Consider the following 20511-nt stretch of genomic DNA (forward strand, 5'->3'; position numbering starts at 1 on the left):
TTACACGGGAAGACACCCGAGGACACCAAAACCTGCATATATATATATATATATATATATGAGTTTAAGAAGAGTCTACTAGATCAGGCCAGTGTCCATCTAGTCTAGCATTGTGTTCTCAGCTGCAGCCAAGCAGAAAAAGGCTTTTAATCCCTTTTGCAACCATGAGAACTAGAAACTCTTTTGCTTTTAAGCCCTTTGGGGGCTACCATAAGGTCTGGAAACTTGATACCATTAAAAAAAATTTTTTTTTAATGAAAGTTAAGATTCCCCAGCCAGCTGGCTTCTCCAATCAGCAGCCTGCAACACAGTTGTAAATCTCCCCAGCACACACAAAGATCGGATAGTGCAGGATCCGGCCGTGGGGCAGCCAAACTCCTCCTGCAGAAGTCCCGCCAACTCTCTGTGGACCATCAAAATTGGCAGCAGGCAGTAGAAGAGTTTTCTCAAAAGGTCTCTGCCTGCATAGCGCAATAAGACCACGCTGGCGGCCCCCTGACCAGGAACTGACCAATTGCAACGGCCTGCTCTCCCGCCAGTCCCACCCCAAAGGGGTTGGGTGGCCTTCTGGTTTGTCCCGTCCAGGGAGCGCTCCCCACAGAAAGCCTGCAGTTAGGACGCAGCCAGGTGCTGGTGGAAATACAGGCCGAAGAGGGTGGCGATGACCTGGCAGGCGGACACCCACCAGGTGAAGAAAGAGAGAAGCCCCCGGTAGAAAAGTGGGGTGAAGACGGTGCTGAAAGCCCCCAGGGCCCCCGTGATCTGCTCCACCGCTGCCTGGATGTCCTCCGTCCCCCCGTCGTTCGAGGGGGCGGCCTGGGGGGCACGAACCACATCCACTGCTGGCGAGGTCAGGGCGGGCTCTGGGTACAGCCCCCAGGAATAGTCGCCTTTGAAAGAGAGACACAGGTGAGAAACAGGGCAAGGGACACGCAACTCCTAACCCAGCCTAGTATTCGAGCCCTTTGCCGGTCGCCACAGGCGAGCAGGAACTGCGGGCAGGCGAGCAAGTGGGCCAGTGGGTCAGCAGACAGCAAAGGGGTGGACCTCCCCAGCACAGGGTGGCAAAAGCGGGCACTGGGATTGGGGCATTCCACCGTCTCTCTGTCAACAACCTGGCTGGAGGTAGAAGAATGGGGGGAGAAGCCAACGGGGGAACCCCCAAGGGAAGAAGCCTCAGAGCCTGGGGTGGGACGATGATGAGTGGTCAGAGGGAGAAGAGGGAGGAGACTGAGGAGGAGGAGGTGTTGGAAGGGAAAGAGGCAACAGGGCCTAGTGAGTGGAGTGAGTCGGTGGCAGAGAATCAGTCCAGAATCAGAGGCAGAAACTGAAGCAGAAGGAGGAGGAGTCTGGCTGGGGAAGAGTCACGGATGTCTCCCCCTCCTGCTGCATCAAGCTGCCCTCCCTGCTGGTCTCCCAGAACCAGGAGAGGCATGAAGAGGGCGGAGGAGAGGTTGGCTGCATGACGGCACTGTCTCCAATTGCTTGGGGGAAACCCTAGAGAGGCAGGGACTTAGGCAGCCGCGGGGAGACGGGGACTTTCAGTCTCAGCAACTGCTTCATGGGGGGCAAGACCTACCAGGGATGAGCTGCTCTACTCCTTAGGCCTGGTGCTTAGCCAAGTCTGTGCAGGTCCTGTCTTACGAATAACGATGTCACTCCAACCTGCATGGTGTGATTGGCTGCAGGCTTGCTTTTGACACTCTCCTGTAGAGACGGGGAACTCCTGGGTCCCTCGAGATGTTGCCGGGATCTGGATGCCCCTCATCCCAGACCAGGAGTTGGAGCCTAGCAATGTCTGGAGGGCCACAAAAGTTGCCCTCCCCTGCTCAACCAGCAGCATGGCACACTGCAGGCCAGAGATTGGGGGTGGGTGGGGGTGGGTGGGGGTGGGTGGGGCTATTTCATCCAGCAAGCACACCCCATGATCAGGGATGATGGGAGGAAAGTTCAGCAAACACCAACAGGACCGTGGATGTACCCCCCCCCCCCAATTCCAGTGCTAGGTAAAGGGACCCCTGACCATTAGGTCCAGTCGTGACCGACTCTGGGGTTGTGGTGCTCATCTCGCTTTACAGGCCGAGGGAGCTGGCATACAGCTTCCAGGTCATGTGGCCAACAGGACTAAGCCGCTTCTGGCGAACCAGAGCAGCACACGGAAACGCCGTTTACCTTCCCTATTTATCTACTTGCACTTTGATGTGCTTTCGAACTGCTAGGTTGGCAGGAGCAGGGACCGAGCAACGGGAGCTCACCCCATCACGGTGATTCGAACTGCCGACCTTCTGATTGGCAAGTCCTAGGCTCTGTGGTTTAACCCACAGCGCCACCCGCGTCCCTAATTTCTGTGCTAGTATTTGATAATAAATGCATGTGTCTGGGCAGAAACCAAAGTGGGGGCATTTAGCTATGGGGCAGCCCCATTCAGCTCCTTGAAGACCTCCCCTCTGCCACCACTTACCTAGTGTTTTCAGGAGGAACGTGCAGTGCAAGGTGAGCAGGATTGGGGCCAGGTACTGCAGACTGACCACGGTGACGTAGCAGTAGATTCTGGTGATCTGTAATTCAATAATAATAATAATAATAATAATAATAATAATAATAATGTAAAAAACAAATAAACAAACTCCAAAACAGAACAAAAACAGCATCTTAGCAACGTTGCCATTTGGAGGAATGGAACTTAAAAATAAACAGGACATTTAATTTTGCTCAGGATCAAGCCCCTCCAATGCTTTGTTTGGAACTTATGGCCGCTGCAGCAAAATGTCCCATCTGCCAGCCAGAGTACACTCGCATTTCCTCTTCCCTCTGCATACCTTTTTCCTTTCATGCTGCATCTGTTTGGCTATCAGCGTAGAGCAGGGAAGAGATTGCCTTCGCTTTTAATACTGGGGTGGGGTGGGGGGAACCTTCAGCAAGTCCCAACTTGTTCCTTCATGCCTACGCCAGAGCCCCCCCCCCCCCCCCCCGCTCTGCCTCCGCACCTTCCGCTGGATCTCCAGGACGGCAATCCTCCCGGCCTCCCTCTTCATCTGCTCCACCCATCTCTCGGCGAGGTTCAGGTAGGCCTGCAGGTGGTAGCGCACGACAGCCAGGCGGAGGAGGCACAGAGCTACAATGGTCCAGAGGCGCATCGAATTATAGGAAGCGTTGGAAAGGCTGCGGGCAGAAAGAGAAACAAGACACACACTTACAGAGGACTGCAAACAGACAGCTGCAAATAAAAGTCTTAGGTGTGTTGTAAAGTGCATTATGGAATTAGGACACTAGATGGCGATGGTGAGCTACGGCAAATTCAATATAGTTTTCAAAACGGTTTTTTTAAAAAAAGCATTTTCACAGCGTTTTATGTGCCTAGATTCCACCAGCCCTGAGGGCTCGCTGGAAGGACAGATCCTGAAGCTGAGGCTCCAATACTTTGGCCCCCTCAGGAGAAGAGAAGACTCCCTGGGAAAGACCTTGATGTTGGGAAAGATGGAGGGCACAAGGAGAAGGGGACGACAGAGGACGAGATGGTGGGACAGCGTTCTGGAAGCTACCAGCATGAGTTTGACCAAACTGCGGGAGGCAGTGGAAGACAGGAGTGCCTGGCGTGCTCTGGTCCAGGGGGTCACGAAGAGGCGGACACAACTAAACGACTAAACAACAACAACAGATTCCACCAGAGAGAGACTCCCTGCATCATATACATAGCTCAACTGGTAGAACAGTCTTAATCTCAGGGTCATTGGTTGGGTGATACATTCCTACCCTGAAGCGGGTTGGGCTAGATGACCCTCGGTGTCCCTTCCTACTCTACAATTCTATGACGGTTTCCCTTTTTCCCCTTTTCTTTTTTTGCCAAATTGTCTTTATTGATTTTAACAAATCAGCCACATATTTAAAATCAGAATATAAAACCAGAGAATACATAATAATAAAAAAATCATAATTGTATCTTAGCTATTTTTAAAATGCCGTGATAAATTGAAACTTTGAAGCTTTGAGCTTCCTGTTTGAAACAGGACTTTACTGAGTTTATTTGGCTCATTTATGACCTTCAACTCTCCCCCCCATTTCTTGCCAAGGAGCTCAAGGGAAAGCAAAAGGTTCCTGGTCCCAGCAGGCAAGGCTGAGCCGTCCTTTCAGAGTCCACAAAGACGTTTCCAGCTAGCCAGGAGCATTCAAGGAGGAGGATGTTCCAAAAGAGCATGTTAGATTATTTACGTAAAACAACGACAGCAGCAAGAATACTGTCTGCCCAATGATGGAAAGATGGAGAGGTTTCCAGTAAAGGAAGAATGGCTTTTGGGAGATTGTGAGGAACCAGCAAGATTAACAGCAAAGATTAGAGACCAAAATGATGAAAATGCCTTGAGGACTGGAGACCTTTCACTGTTTGAAGAACTATTAGAGTAGATGAAAATGCAAGCAGGACTTGAAATATGAGCAGCAGGGCAAATTATTAGGATATGTAGGTTAAATTGAAGGCGGCCCTGTTTAGGGAAGTTTTAAATGTCTGACGCTGTATTGTTTTTAATATTCGGTTGGAAGCCGCCCAGAGTGGCTGGGGAAACCCAGCCAGATGGGGGGTGGGTATAAATAAATTATTATTATTATTATTAAATCAAATGTATTGAATAGTATAGGGGCAAAATATGCAGCATTCAAGGGTAACTATGGAAAACATGGAAGGGGAAGATACGAAGTCAAGGGATAAAGTAACTTTATGGTTTAGGTTAAAATTTGTAAAACTTTTTTTCATCTTACTGAAAAATTAATATGAGGGTTATTTTTTTTAAAAAAGGAACACTCAAGGATGCTGTCAGGGAGGGGTATGTGTGGCCTAGGGAGAGCTCCGGGGGCCAGAGGGAGAGCTCTGAAGGGCCGCCTCTCCCTCCTGGCGATCGCAGAAGCACTTACATTTGGACGGTCTCTTTCCCCATGGGGGCGTTGAGCAGGAGGTCCCGGGAGATGGGCTTGACCCACATCAGAACGACGGCCACGGGTGCGAGGAAGCTGGCGTGGAGGAGCAGCCTGCCGTGTTGGGGGTCAAGGAGGAGAAGGGTCAGGCCCCGCAAAGGCTGCCCCCTCCGCATCCCTGCCCCTTATCCCCCCCCCACCCCCCGTCTTTCAGGAAGGCCAGGGGCAAGCCGTTACGCAACTGGACCGCCGGCTGGTCTGCGGCCATCTTGAGGGCATCCAGGTGAGTCTGCGCCAGCCGCAGCCCTGGGAAGGTCAGGCAGGCGCCGAGGAAGGAGCAGAGGGCCACCAGGCAGAGCTTGACGGTCAGCTTGGTCACGGGGACCCTGGGGGGAAGAGAGAGGGAGGCGTTTTTCGGGAAGGGCTAAGGCTGCTGGAGACGCAGCAGGAAGGGACCCCAAGAGTCATCCCTGCAAGGCAAGGCATCGCAGCTAAAGAATCCCTGACACAAAAACAGGGCCTTTTCTGCTGTGGCTCCCCCTTTGTAGAATGCTCCCTCCATGGAGGTTCAGTGGGTGCCAGAGAAACCATAGAATTGTAGGAGTTGGAAGGGACCTCCGAGGGTCATCTAGTCCAACCCCCTGCAATGCAGGAATCTCAACTAAAGCATCCAGGACACATGCCAACCTCTGTTGAAAAGCCGCCAAGGAAGGAGAGTCCTTTCTTAACAACAGCTCTTAACAACAGAAAGTTCTTCCTAAAGTTTAGTCGGAATCTCCTTTCTTGTAACTTGAAGCCATGGGTTCGAGTCCAGAGCAGAAGAAAACAATCCTCGATCCTCGATCCTCTACGTGACAGCCCTTAAGATATTTGAAGATGGCTCTCCTATCTCCTCTTTTCCAGGCTAAACACCCCCAGCTCCTTCAACCGTTCCTCATATGGTCTGGTTTCCAGACCCTTGACCATCTCATTCGCTCTCCTCTGCACACCTTCCAGCTTGTCAACATCCTTCTTAAATTGTGGTGCCCAGAACTGGACACAATATTCCAGGTGTGGACTGACCAAGGCAGAACAGAGTGGGACTTTGGCTTTCCTTGGTTTGTCCAGTTGAGTCAAATGAAAATTCAGCACAGGTTTTAGGAACACTCTTCCCCACCTTTTTGCAAACTAAAAAGTCCAAAATGCTGCAACTTTTCCTTGTAGGGAAATCACCTGGCTCATTTTGGCCAACATTTCCTAACTCTAGAACAGGGGTTAGCAAACTTTTTCAGCAGGGGGCCGGTCCACTGTCCCTCAGACCTTGTAGGGGGCTGGACTATATTTTGAAAAAAATATAATGAATGAATTCCTATGTCCCACAAATAACCCAGAGGTGCATTTTAAATAAAAGGACACATTCTACTCATGTAAAAACACACTGATTCCCAGACCGTCCGTGGGCTGGATTGAAAAGGCGATTCGGCCGGATCTGGGCCCCGGACTTTAGTTTGCCTACCCATGCTCTAGAATATCCTTTTTGACGTGAGCTGACCAAAACAATCCTGTAGTTGCCTCATTTTGGACTTCAGATCTCCACTTGAGGGCAGGAGGTGGACAAAGATAAATAAATCCTGGCAGGATTTAAGATTTCAGAGACACACTTACGTCCAGTCCCAGCCTTGCCCTTTCAGGAAGACCTCCAAGTTGTCCTGGACGCTATTCAGCCCTGTGGGGACAAGAGAGTGGGGAGAGAATCCAGGAGAATGGTGCAGCGCGATTGCTGGCAGGAGCGAGGCTTATCAAAATGCAGTGGTGGACCTACATTTTGCCCCCCCCCCCATTGAATTTTCATGGGGAGCCCAACGCAACCAGCAACAAGGTCATCTTCTTCAAGTCCCCCCCCCCACGACAGATCACATTTTTTTAAAAAAAATATCAATCTCAGATTTTCATTAAAATTGCTGTACTGGATTATCTCACAAAGGCCAAGTCACTGGTGTGAATAAAAATCTCCTAGGTCTTAATTTTTTTGAGTTATGGGGGGATGAAAACTAGGGAAATGCAGGTACGATGCCAGAGGTGCCAATTTGAATAAAATACTTTGTGGGGGGGAGCTGCAGGTAAGTCCTACAAAATCAGACACATGGCACACACACTATTTGAAAGGCAATGCCCATCAGCTTTGGAGGGGCCCCTCAAATATTTTATTGTGGGGGGCGAAAGGTATGTGGAATGCTCTCCTATCAGATGTCAAGGCAATAAGCAACCATCTTACGTTTAGAAGACATCTGAAGGCAGCCCTGTTTAGGGAAGTTTTTGATGTTTAATGCTGTATTGTGTTTTTAATATTTGGTTGGTAGCCGCCCAGAGTGGCTGGGGAAACCCAGCCAGATAGGCAGGGTATAATAAATTATTATTAATATTATTACTGTTACTTTTATTATTAGTAACCTGATTTGGTATTCTAACCCTTTTGTATCTAAAAGTAATTTTAGAATTTTAGAAAATCTTAGAAAAGTTAATTTTTCCATTTTTCCGACCATCAAGCGGTGCATACGTTTGAGGAAATAAGTAAAATTCTTTATATATAACTACTGCTTTGTGAGCTCGCCCCCAGCTCCCTCACCTGCATCAAGGCCAAATTCAAGGTAGTCTTCGCGGACGACCAGGACCAGCATGGCGACCAGGAGGAAGAAGAAAGCAAAGGCCAGGCAGACCGATCGCTCGCCCCCCTCCTTGGATCGGAAGTAATGCGTCATCACCGTGAAAAAGATTTTGCTGAAGGGAAGGGTTGAGCTAAGGATCACATGCCGGAAACATCGCTTCTCCGGAGAAAGACAAAGGTTTCTCTTTATTCATTCATTCGTCTCTATACATTTCCCCTCCCAATTTTAGATTTTTTAAATAGACATACAAATCGAATAACTTCCCAATAAACACACATATACGTATATATTGTTGTTGTTGTTTAGTCGTTTAGTCGTGTCCGCCTCTTCATGACCCCATGGACCAGAGCATGCCAGGCCCTCCTGTCTTCCACTGCCTCCCGCAGTTTGGTCAAACTCATGCTGGTAGCTTCAAGAACATTGTCCCACCATCTCGTCCTCTGTCGTCCCCTTCTCCTTGTGCCCTCCATCTTTCCCAACATCAGGGTCTTTTCCAGGGAGTCTTCTCTTCTCATGAGGTGGCCAAAGTCTTGGAGCCTCAGCTTCAGGATCTGTCCTTCCAGTGAGCACTCAGGGCTGATTTCCTTCAGAATGGATAGGTTTGATCTTCTTGCAGTCCGTGGGACTCTCAAGAGTCTCCTCCAGCACCAGAATTCAAAAGCATCCATTCTTCGGCGATCAGCCTTCTTTATGGTCCAGCTCTCACTTCCATACATCACTACTGGGAAAACCAGAGCTTTTACTATACGGACCTTTGTTGGCAAGGTGATGTCTCTGCTTTTTAAGATGCTGTCTAGGTTTGCCAACGCCTTTCTCCCAAGGAGCAAGCGGCTTTTAATTTCGTGACTGCTGTCACCATCTGCAGTGATCATACGTATATATACAGAGAGAGAGAGGCCTTTCCCTTCACCCCCTTTGATGTTTCTTATAATGTTAATTTTTAACACTGCATTTCCAACGTTATTCCATTTATTAGTTACTCCCTGATTTTTACCTTAATCTTGCCAATGAACTTAATTGTGTACAATTTTTTTTATTCAGATAAAGTATTCCACAAATTTTCCCCGTTCCTTGATGAAATTTCTTCTTGGTTCCTTATTCTTCTATTCGTTTAGCCTGACACACCTTCTTGGTTGGGACACAATCCTGAAATAGCTTCACTTTTGGGATTATTTCATTCCCGCTGTTCCCTTCTTGGAACTACAGTTCCCAGGGTGCTCTATCAATCCGCCCCTCTTTCCCCGCAACTAACTCGGGTCCCTAAATCCCATTGGGTCTACTCTGAGTATCACTTCGGCCACCTTGACTCTATACAATTAAAAGCTCTCTGCTGCCACTTTAACAACCATGGCATTCCCCTCCAAAGAATTCTGGGAGCTGTAGTTTGCTTGGGGCGGTGCTGAGAGTTGTTAGGAGACACGCAACGCACCCATTCCTCTCCCAGAGCTACAATTCCCAGAGTTCCCTGGGAAGAGGAATACATGGTTAATCCACTGCCTCTCAGCTTCCTGGTACTTCCTACAGAAATATGGATTGCTTTGCAACCACAAGAGCTATAAACTGGAAATTCAAATGCTTTAAAACTTTTTTTTTTAACCCTGAGGTGTAGAATCATAGAAGCAAAGAAGCATAACACTGCAAGGTGGGAAGGGGCCCCGAGGGTCATCTAGTCCAACCCCCTGCAATGCAGGAACCTCGACTAAAGCATCCAGGACAGATGCTTAAAAACTTCCAAGGAGGGAGAGTCCACCGCCTTCCATCCCTCAGTTGAACTGCTCTTAATGGTCAGAAAGTTCTTCCTGATGTTTAGTCGGAATCTCCCTTCTTGTAACTTGAAGCCATGGGTTCGAGTCCTGCCCTCCAGAGCAGGAGAAAACCGGTTTGCTCCATCTTCCTTGTGACAGCCCTTGAGATATTTGAAGATGGCTCTTCTATCTCCTCTTTCCCAGGCTAAACATCCCCAGCTCCCTCAACCGTTCCTCATCAGGCTTGGTTTCCAGACCCTTGACCATCTCATTCGCCCTCCTCTGCACACCTTCCCAACATCCTTCTTCAATTGTAGCACCCAGAACTGGACACAGGACTCCAGGCCTCTGCCCAGGAAACTTGGCGCATTTCTTAAACGGAAGCTCAATTTCTCAGACTTACAAATCATGATGCAGACACTTGTTTTTTTGATGAAAGCATGTGAAATGGGAAGCGGTCATGAGAACCTAAGAGGAGCCTTCTGGATCAGACCAGGGGTTCAGCATCCTGCTCTCACAGGGGCCAGGGAGATGCCCAAAGGGGAAGTCCACAAGCGGGATCCAAGCACAAGAGCAACTCTCCTCTTCCTCCTCTGATGATTATGCCCTGCCCATCTGACTAGGCTTCCCCAGCCACTCTGGGCCCCATCTGCCCTGGAGAGCCCTCTTCTAGTTTAGAGTCGGAAGGGACCCAGTGGCCATCTAGTCCAACCCCCTTGCAATGCAGGAATCTCAAGGAGTTCCTCAGTTGGCCCAATCCTCTTTTAAAGCCTTCCCAAGTTGGTGGTCGCAAACGGTGTCCCCGGGGCCAAAGGATACACGGAGAAGATGACGGCCAGCAAGCACCAGAGGATCCCAATGTTGGCTTCCTTCCGGGGGTCAACCAGGCAGTAGTAGCCTTCGGTGAAGACGTAGATGCCGGTGGCGTACGCTGCAAAGTCCACGTACCACTGATATTCCAGGAAATAGCACAGCACTAAGCGGAGAGAAGAGAGAGACAGGGAGGTGCTCTTATTGCCTCCTGAGCCTGACCAGCTGCACCCAAAAGCCTCTTCCAAAAAGAAGAAGCAAATTTCCAGGCCTGGGGGAATGGTCTAGAATGGGTAGGAAGGGACCCTCAGAGTCATCTAGCCCAACCCCTGCAATGCAGGAATCTTTTTGCACAACGTGGGGCTCAAACACACCGCTCTAAGATTCAGAGTCTCACGGTTTGCCGACTGAGCTATATTCCAAATAAATGGTTGATTTGACAAGGAACTGTGGAGCCTGCCTTATCTAGAGCCATCCAGCTTAGTGCTGAATTGGACCCGGAAACTAATTGGCAGTCAGTGCAGTCGGGCCAGGATCGGGGCAATATGCTCAAACTGTCTAAACCCCGGCATGCAACCTGGCTGCCAAATTCTGCACCACTGAAGATTTTCAGTGTATAATAATAAGAATACCCCGCCCACTCTGGGTGGCTTCCAACAAATTAAAACACAATTAAGACATCAAACATCAAAAACCTCCCTATACAGTGGTACCTCTGGATATGAACGGGATCCGTTCCGGAGCCCCGTTTGCATCCAGAAGTGAACGCAACCCGCGTCTGCGCGGGCCACGATTCGCCGCTTCCGCGCATGCCCGTGGCGCCATTTTGACCATCTGCGCATGTGCGAGTGGCAAAACTCAGAAGTGACGCATTCTGTTACTTCCGGGTCGACGCGGAGCACAACCTGAAAGCGCTCAATCTGAAGCAACTTCAACCAGACTGTATAGGGCTGTCTTCTAAAAGTCAGATAGTTGTTTATTTCCTTGACATCTGATGGGAGGGCATTTACACGATATTTTTTTGGGAGCCGCCCAGAGTGGCTAGGGCAACCCAGTCAGATGGGTGGGGTATGAATTATTATTTTTATTATAAACCTGTAAGCTTCCTGGCGAAGGGGGGAATTTGAACCCTAACCCTAACCCTAACCCTAACCCTAACCCTAACCCAAAAGCTATTTGGGGAGGGGAGGATAGGCAGCCCCCCATTTCTGCCAAAGGGAGGGAGCTTAGGGGATCCAACCCCGGCGCATTTACCCAGAGCGTCCACGGCGGTGATGGGGCTGCTGTCCAAGCGAAGGTCAATATCCCGGGGGACGGAGGAAGGCTTTTCCTCGGTGACGCCGTTGATCTTCCTGTCAGATAGACAGACAAATGTCAGTCGGTTGGCGCCAGAGGGAGCTGTGTGGTCCAAAGACGGCGCCAGGGGGGCGAAGATGGATCTAAGTTGCCCCCACGCCTTTCCTGGGTGTCTCCATGCTGCGGGTGGAGATTTGTAGTTCCTTCCCCACCGCCGGCCACCAGCTCCCTCAGCCCCCCGGACGGACAAGATGGCCGCCCTCACGTCAACTCTACTCACCGCTCCCTCTTCCCCTTTGGCCTGGGCTTCCCCGCCAGGGCGAGCAGCTCCTCTTCCGAGGGGTGTTTGAACCGGTGCAGGCTGGCGGAAGAAGAGGGGGAAAGGGCTCACCAAACAGACATTGGGCCGAACGCAACTCAAGAGGAGTCCCATTGGGATGGATGGGAAATGATATATAATGAAATGAAAAAATGTTCAAAAACATGTTTGTTAAAAAACCAGAGGCTTTTTTTACTAGGAATATTAGGAGATGAAGTGCCAAAGAAACAAAAGAGACAATTTATATATGCGACCACAGCTGCCAGAATGTGACTTGCCCAGAAGTGGAAAGAAAAGAACATATCAACGGAAGAAGAATGGAGGACTAAGGGGATCTATGCCAACATGGCAAAACTCACCGTGAAGATCAGGCACCAAGATGAAGAAGAATTTAATCATGAATGGGAAATTTTTGTAGATTGCTTTAAAGAGCACTGTAAAAATGTGGAAACACTAGCGGGATTGTTGTAGCATTTGTGAACTGAAGGTAGAATTATGATGTGAAAAATAATTATAAGAATTATAAGCAAGGAAAATAAAAGGAGGAAAAATGGAAAACAGGGGTGGGGTGGGGGGGAAGTCAATCAATGCAAATTTGGATTTGATATGTAAGCACATGAAAATTGTTGTTATCAGAAAGAAAAAAAAATAAAAAAGGGCAAGGGCTGGCATGGCTCCATTAATTTCATTGGTTCTGCTCCTGAGGAAAACATAGGCCACATTTGCGCCCTACGTTAATCATCATCATCATCACCACCACCACCATCATCATCATATTTATACCCCACCCATCTGGCTAGGTTTCCCCAGCCACTCTGGGCGGCTTCCAGCAAAATATAAAAAATAATATGTCAAATGTTAAAAACTTCCCGATACAGGGTTAATAATAATTGTATTATTTATAATAATTGTATTGTTTATAATAAAAACTTAAATCACTTTTGATGCCACTTTAAACAGCCATGGCTTCCTGGGGAACTGTAGTTCAAAGGCACTGGGTGCTGTGAGGAGGTCCCCATTTTTCCCCTCTGAGAACTACAATTCCCGGACCAGTTTAGCAGCTCATCTCCCTTCCCAGGGAGCTCTGGGAATGCTAGTGCTGAGAGGGGAAAGACTCCAGGGAGCTGTAGTTTGTTTGGGGTGCTGGGCACTGTGAAGAGGCCTCCTATTCTCCTTTGCAGAACTACAGTTCCCAGAGCTCCCTGGGAAAAAGGATTGATAGTTAAAACTGGAGGGGAAAGTGGGGTTCCCCAACAACTCTCAGCACCCTTCACAAACTACAGCTCCCAACCTGTCCTCTCTGTATGCCAATAAAGGTTGATCGATCAATTGATCGATCAGTTGAAACTACAGCTCCCAGGATTCATTGCAGGGGGGCTGCCGCCACCAAAGTGATATCATGGCGCTTTTTAAAGGCAGGGTGCGGATGTGAGCCTACAATTCCCAGAGTTCCCTGGGAAGAAGGATGGATCGCTAAACGATGTTGGGAACTGTAGCTTCACATGGGGAATAGCACCCTAACAAACTACAGCTCCCAGAATTATTTGGAAGCTCTGGCGGTTTTAAAGCGGGACCAGAGCTTTTTAAAGGTTTTGCACGAACGCAGCCACAGCCTAACCAAGCCAGCAAATCTGGTATGAACGCCAAATAAACAGGGAATAAATTCAATGGCGTTTTTCTGCAGGTGGAATTGTGGACAGACGGATAAATTGCGGGGGGTGTGTGTGTGTGTCCCGAGGCCAAATGTGGGAGCCCCCAAGTCCCTTTTGCTTCCATCCACGGTCAAAAAATAATAAGCAGATTTTGACCTCTTGCTACACTTCTGAGGAACCTTCTTGCCATCCCCAGCCCTGCAAAAAAGGGGATTTTTGGTACCTTCCGTTGCAGAGGATCCACCGGGCGAAGGACCAGTGAGGGGCCATCTTCTGCATGATGCTGGCCACCAGCAAGGAGACCACGAGCTGCACCCCCATCACTGCCTGTGGGGCAGAAGCAGAGAAAGAGGCCTTGGGTCAAGTCCAAGGTTTTATTCTCACCAAAGTCCCATTTATTATCATCATCATCCCCTCCAACGTTTCTCCAATGAAAATAGGGACGTCCCATTCAATGATGAAGATGATGATGATAAGTCGGATAGCTTAGTTTTTTAATGTGAATATAAGGAACTGATTTACATATAATGAGGTGAAATGTAAAAAGAAGATAGAAGGTAAAAAAGAGGTTATAGAAATGCTAAGAATTTAGTAAAAATGTTCGCAAGTCAGAAAGAGGGAGAGAAGGAGGTCGATGCTCTGCTTGAGCAATGTTTTAGGCTATAGATTTATGTAACCAAATGTGATTATGATAAATATGGAAAACTCAATAAAAATTATTATTAAAAAAAGAAGAAGAAGAAGATGGTAAGTCGGATAGCTTAGTTGGTTAGAATCATAGAATAGAATCATAGAATCATAGAATCATAGAGTTGGAAGAGACCACAAGGGCCATCGAGTCCAACCCCCTGCCAAGCAGGAAACACCATCAGAGCACTCCTGACATATGGTTGTCAAGCCTCTGCTTAAAGACCTCCAAAGAAGGAGACTCCACCACACTCCTTGGCAGCAAATTCCACTGTCAAACAGCTCTTACTGTCAGGAAGTTCTTCCTAATGTTTAGGTGGAATCTTCTTTCTTGTAGTTTGGATCCATTGCTCCGTGTCCGCTTCTCTGGAGCAGCAGAAAACAGCCTTTCTCCCTCCTCTATGTGACATCCTTTTATATATTTGTACATGGCTATCATATCACCCCGTAACCTCCTCTTCTCCAGGCTAAACATGCCCAGCTCCCTTAGCCGTTCCTCATAAGGCATCGTTTCCAGGCCTTTGACCATTTTGGTTGCCCTCCTCTGGACACGTTCGAGTTTGTCAGTGTCCTTCTTGAACTGTGGTGCCCAGAACTGGACACAGTACTCCAGGTGAGGTCTGACCAGAGCAGAATACAGTGGCACTATTACTTCCCTTGATCTAGATGCTATACTCCTATTGATGAGGCCCAGAATTGCATTGGCTTTTTTAGCTGCCGCGTCACATTGTTGGCTCATGTCAAGTTTGTGGTCAACCAAGACTCCTAGATCCTTTTCACATGTACTGCTCTCAAGCCAGGTGTCCCCCATCTTGTATTTGTGCCTCTCATTTTTTTTGCCCAAGTGCAATACTTTACATTTCTCCCTGTTAAAATTCATCTTGTTTGTTTTGGCCCAGTTCTCTAATGTGTCAAGGTCGTTTTGAAGTGTGATCCTGTCCTCTGGGGTGTTAGCCACCCCTCCCAGTTGGGTGTCATCTGCAAATTTGATCAGGATGCCCTTGAGTCCATCATCCAAGTCGTTGATAAAGATGTTGAATAAGACCGGGCCCAAGACAGAACCCTGTGGCACCCCACTAGTCACTCTTCTCCAGGATGAAGAGGAACCATTGATGAACACCCTTTGGGTTCGGTCAGTCAGAGCATGGCACTGAAGCCACCCAGAGAGGCTGTGGAAACCCAGCCAGATGGGGGGAGGTATAAATAATAACATTATTATTATCATCATCATCATCATCATCATCATCATCATTTCCTTCAATATTTCTCCAACGAAAAGAGCAACATCCTGAGGAAAAGTGGGACATCCCAGGATCAAATCAGAAACCGGGACGGCTCCTGCAAATTCGAGAGTGTCCCTGGAAAATAGGGGCACACCAAGGTTGCAGCTTCGCTCCCCACAAGGGACAGCTGCCTATTCTTGCACTGCTGGGGGTTGGACTGGATGACCCTCAGGGTCCCTTTCCAACTCTTACGATTCTAGTCCATCCCTTTGTGTGAAGGATAGCTCAGTTGGCAGAGCATGAGGCTCTTAATCTCAGGGTCGTGGGTTCAAGCCCTGTCCTGGGCAGGAAGATTCCTGGGTTGGACTGGATGACCCTCAGGGTCCCTTCCAACTCTACAGTTCTACCCCTTTGGGCTGATCCAGCAGGGATCCTGCGTCCAGTTCTAGAAGCAGGTAGTGAATTTCTCATCCCACTTTTCGGATCCACCTCGACGTTCGGCCCCCACCCCAAATCCTACACTTCGCACCTCTCTGCAGCTGTACCAAAAACGTAGACCCCGTGTAAGGTTAGTGCAGAGATATTGACTCCCTTTCTATTTTAAGGGCAGGAAGTGGAGCTGGCGGCCGGCTGTGTGGCCTGGACACGGGATTCAAATTTCAAGGAAGGAGATTCCCACTTAACTCTGGGGGAAACTTCCTGACAGTGGAACGGTCTTCCTGGGGAGTTGGAGGGCTCTCCTTCCTTGGGAGTTTGTAAGCAGAGGTTGGCTGGCCCTCCGTCCTGGCTGGTGGAGCTGAGATTCCTGCATTGCGGGGGGTTGGAATGGATGACCTTTGGGGGTCCCTTCCAGCTCTACAGCTCCATGACCCCGGAAGGTGGTGATCTCATTTCTCCTTCCTTGGAGGCTCTTAAACTGCGGTCGGAGGACCACCTGCCAGGGGTTCTGCAGCTGCGCGTCGTGCCTTGCGCGGGGTTGGGCTAGATGTCCTTTGGGGGTCCCCTTCCAACTCTACGGTTCTGTGGTCCTTGCACCCTGGCAAGCATGCAAACCTTCTCTCTCGTGCAGAAAGCAAACCCACCTGCCCCGCAGCCCAGCTCCAGTCCCCTAAGTCCATAAACACCCAACAATGCATTCTTGCAAAAAAAATTAAAAGACTTACCATTTTTTTTTAGGGTCCCGAGCAAAAAACAGCCCCAAATCAAGAGACAGACAAGGCAGGCAAGTTTCCCTGCACTTCTGATCTTGCAGACCAAAGAAGGAGAGCGACCCTCCCAGCCAATCACAAGCGGCACTTCCAGTTGATTGCCAGCCAGCCAGCCAATGACAAAGCAAAATAAAAATAAAAAAAAGGTTTGAAGGTAGGCGGGGATTTTTGCCATCCCCCACCTGTTTCCGGTTTTCAGGCGCCTGCCAAGAGCGTTGCATTTCGGGGCTTGTAGTTTCCTTTCCCAGACGAGGTTCTTTAAGATGGAACGGAGAGAGAATTTTTTTTGCGCGTTTTCCTCTGCAAAAATTCACAAGGTTTTCCCTTCCCTGTAAATCACACGCGCCCTTTTGCAGCCAGTGTGGATGTCCTTAAAAGAGGATTGCACAAATGCGTGGGGTTTTTCACGAATTCAGGGGCTACTAGGCAGGGGGGCTGTGTTCTCCTTCCCCCGGTTCTTGGCATCCGTCTGTCACCTCCGGAGGTGAAGTCAAATCGCGCACCGACCCGTAACCCCTGCATTGCGCGGGGTCAGACTAGATGACACTTGGGGTCCCTTCCGACTCCACAATGCTATGATTCTGTGAACTTGTAACTGCTGACTCCGGCGTTGTTCTTGCTGCGTCAGGAGCACCCAAGTGACCGCCCCGGGGTGCAAGCCTGGGCCGTGGGTCTGGGGGTCCTGGGCTGCCCAGACGACAGGACCCCCCTCTCAGCCTCGCTGAGGGGGTCGGAAGGAAAGCAGAGCAAGACGTTTGGCTCCAGCTGGGCTGCAGGAGTTGCCGGAAGGAGGCATGCAGGGCACCATCCAACCGCCTTAGGGACTCCACTCTGGATTGTTGTAGGGTTCACTCCTGAGCCTTTTCTTCCCCCAAAGATATCCTGCAAGGCAGCAGAGGTTAAGGATCAGAGTTTTCCTTCTCCTAGATGGACTCCCTTCCCAGGTGGACGAGCTCCATTTGCCCCTCACTTCCCTCTAGAGAAACTGCCTCCTTGATCACTGTTGGGCTATTGCTCTCATCCAGCAGTCAGCAAACTTTTTCAGCAGGGGGTCAGACCAATGTCCTGCAGACCTTGTGGGGGGGGCAGACTATATTTTGAGGGGGGGAAAGAACGAATGTCTATGCTCCACAAATAACCCAGATGCATTTTAAATAAAAGCACACATTCTACTCATGTAAAAACACGCTGATTCCAGGACTGTCCGTGGGCCGGATTTAGAAGGCGATTGGGCCGGATCTGGCCCCCTGGCCTTAGTTTGCCTACCCACGCTCTCATCCTGGAAACGATGCCTTATGAGGAACGGCTAAGGGAGCTGGGCATGTTTAGCCTGGAGAAGAGGAGGTTACGGGGTGATATGATAGCCATGTACAAATATATAAAAGGATGTCACATAGAGGAGGGAGAAAGGCTGTTTTCTGCTGCTCCAGAGAAGCGGACACGGAGCAATGGATCCAAACTACAAGAAAGAAGATTCCACCTAAACATTAGGAAGAACTTCCTGACAGTAAGAGCTGTTCGACAGTGGAATTTGCTGCCAAGGAGTGTGGTGGAGTCTCCTTCTTTGGAGGTCTTTAAGCAGAGGCTTGACAAGCATATGTCAGGAGTGCTCTGATGGTGTTTCCTGCTTGGCAGGGGGTTGGACTCGATGGCCCTTGTGGTCTCTTCCAACTCTATGATTCTATGATTCTATGATTCTATGATCCTTCAATCCCCCGGAGCCTGTCTTTGCACACAGGGGAGTCCCTAACTCACCAAGCGTTCAAGGCACACCGGCTCCCCTCACCTGGTTCAGCCGGCCAGTCAAAGCCATTCCCAAGACTGGGGCCGCTGTCACCTGCTGGCAGCTTCGAGGAGCCACAGGTGAGAGCTGGGTGCAGGTGGGGACCAAAGGTGGACAAAGGACCCCAGAAGGAGCAGGACATGTTCCCAAAAGCAGCTTCCCTGAACTTGGGGGTGAGAGAACTGAATCCTAACCGCCAGACCACCAGAGGGAAGCAATGCTTCTGAATCGCGGGTGCTGGAAACCACAGGAGGGGAGATGGCTTTGGTGCTGGGGTTCTGATTGGCTGGCAGAGATGCAGGGTTGCCATGGATACGCCTCTGGGCGATGAGAGGTCCTTCTGGTCCTTGTCCACTGGGTGGTGCTTCAGAATTTCTTTTGGTGTGAAGTTTACTTTGCACGCAGAAGGGCTAAGCAATGACCTGAGTTTCCTGTGTTCCCAGGAAAACAGCTTTCCTCCCCTTTCTTAAACAAGTACTTTGCTGGTGACTCTCTGTCACACAAAATCACCGCTATGCAAAAGTCTGATGGATTCAAAGTGATGCTCTATATGTGTTGTTGTCCACTTAACATCACAGGGACGGATAACAGTTTGTCCAAACGGGTTTACCCTGTGTCCCCTCACCAAGCCCCCCCCCCAAATCCCCCCAAGAAACGCAGGTTTCGATTCCGCGTGGGGTGAGGATGGTAGGAAAGGACAATCCCTATGTCTTCATTCCTGTGACCAATGTAATGGAGGTAGAGTTGGAAGGGACCCCCAAGGGTCATCTAGTCCAACCCCCTGAAATGCAGGAATCTCAGCTAAAGCATCCAGGGCCGTTGGCCACCCAGCCTCTGCTTAAAAACCTCCAAGGAAGGAAAGACTCGAAGCAAAACGGCTCAACATCCACCTTCTTCTTTTTTCATTTTCACTTTATTTATTTAACAACATTTATATATCATTTATTCACCGAAGCCTATCACTTTTTGTATTCTGCAGCTCCTCTCAGGTCCTGCTGGCTGGCTTCTCACTGGGGCATCTTCTTGTCTTTCAGGCTCTGTTAACGTTATCGTGTTAAACATTTTGCCTTGGGCCCGTTGGCATGCAACGTCTTCATAAGCTACTTGGACCAGGGAATTGAGGAGGTTTGCATCAAATTTGCAGGTGACACCAAACTGGGAGGGGAGGCCATTGTGAGCCCCTCCCTCTTAGGCTTATGTTGTGTATCTACTCAAATAAGACCATCTATCCTAACTGCAAGGAAACCAAACTCTGAGTAAGCACTGGGACCCCCTGGAATCTCTCACCATTCAGAGATCGGGGCATGTGCAACACTGGTGTCAGAAGTGGGATTGTGTTTCCTGGGGTAGGAAGTGGGGCCCTTCCACCCTATGCTCAGGTTGCACAGATGTGTAAATAAACCCTAAAGCCACTGAGTCTCTCCTGACCTCTATTTGAACTCTGGGTGAGCACCTGGCCCCCTCCGGAGCCTCTTGCTGTTTGCAGGTTGGGGTGACTTGTAGCTGCATTTCCCCCTCTGCAGCTGCTAGCTGAAGGGGGACCCCCTTCTCCACTGTGGGTCTGGGTTAGGCCTTCGCTCTGGCGTCCCAAAGGAGGTCTAGCGCCTTTGTCCGGGGTCTCTCAGACATTCCTCCAGTCGGGGACTCGGAGGGGTGTGTGTGTTGTGTTGTGTGTGGCGACAGCAAGGAGACCAGCCTGTCCCGGATCTCCGGCGAGGGTTTCGCGGTCTGAGGAGCAGCTGGCCACGAATCCCTCCCCACCCAGAGTGGTGGCGCAGAGCATAGTGCGGCCCTGCGCACGTCTGCGGGCAGGAGGTACTTAGCATCACAATGCCAGAGGGCCTGTGAACTCCTTGCTCTCCAGACCTCTCCGCCCGAGAGCCCTGATGAATGGGGGCCTTGGGGGTTTAGCATAACAAACCGGCACATGTCCTTGTCGGCCCCCTCACACAAACACACCCACCCTTGGCCTTTCCCCAAGAAGAGGGTCCCTTCTTCGTACAGGAATCTGGGACAGGGCGCAATATGGGCACGGGGTTTCATTTATTGGGGGAGTGGGCATTTTCCATCTCTCTTTCATATCCAGATTAGATGCCATCTAGCTGGCATTTGGAAAGCTTCCAAAGCAATAGAGAGAAAGAGAGAGAGAGATAGGAAAGAGTTCAAGAGGACTGTTTAGAAAAAAAACTTTAGTGAAAGAATGGCAAATTAGAAAACATAACCAGAAGCCTTTTAATT

The 20511-nt window shown here is 49.6% G+C and overlaps 1 protein-coding gene across 1 annotated transcript; it reads right to left on the reverse strand.

Annotated features, from left to right (window-relative positions):
* Positions 1-229: 229 nt before the first annotated feature.
* Positions 230-17148, reverse strand: TMEM161A (transmembrane protein 161A). Its single transcript, XM_028713736.2, has 12 exons — positions 16446-17148; positions 13596-13699; positions 11682-11762; positions 11360-11457; positions 10115-10271; positions 7511-7662; positions 6550-6610; positions 5148-5291; positions 4906-5019; positions 2988-3162; positions 2462-2558; positions 230-890 (listed from the first exon to the last, which is right to left on the reverse strand). The coding sequence occupies exons 1-12, from the start codon at positions 16446-16448 to the stop codon at positions 613-615; spliced, it is 1464 nt and encodes a 487-aa protein (XP_028569569.2). The 5' UTR covers positions 16449-17148; the 3' UTR covers positions 230-612.
* Between the last annotated feature and the right edge of the window lie 3363 nt (positions 17149-20511).

Source organism: Podarcis muralis, chromosome 18, assembly GCF_964188315.1.
Source record: "Podarcis muralis chromosome 18, rPodMur119.hap1.1, whole genome shotgun sequence".
Lineage (NCBI taxonomy): Eukaryota > Metazoa > Chordata > Lepidosauria > Squamata > Lacertidae > Podarcis > Podarcis muralis.

Bases quoted from the DNA above. Each gene is read 5' to 3' on its own strand.
- TMEM161A (XM_028713736.2), bottom strand. The intron at 5,020-5,147 runs GTTGCGTAACGG...CCAACACGGCAG, and splicing joins GCAGACCAGCCGGCGGTCCA to GCTGCTCCTCCACGCCAGCT. The intron at 3,163-4,905 runs GTAAGTGCTTCT...TTCTGCCCGCAG, and splicing joins GGGAAAGAGACCGTCCAAAT to CCTTTCCAACGCTTCCTATA.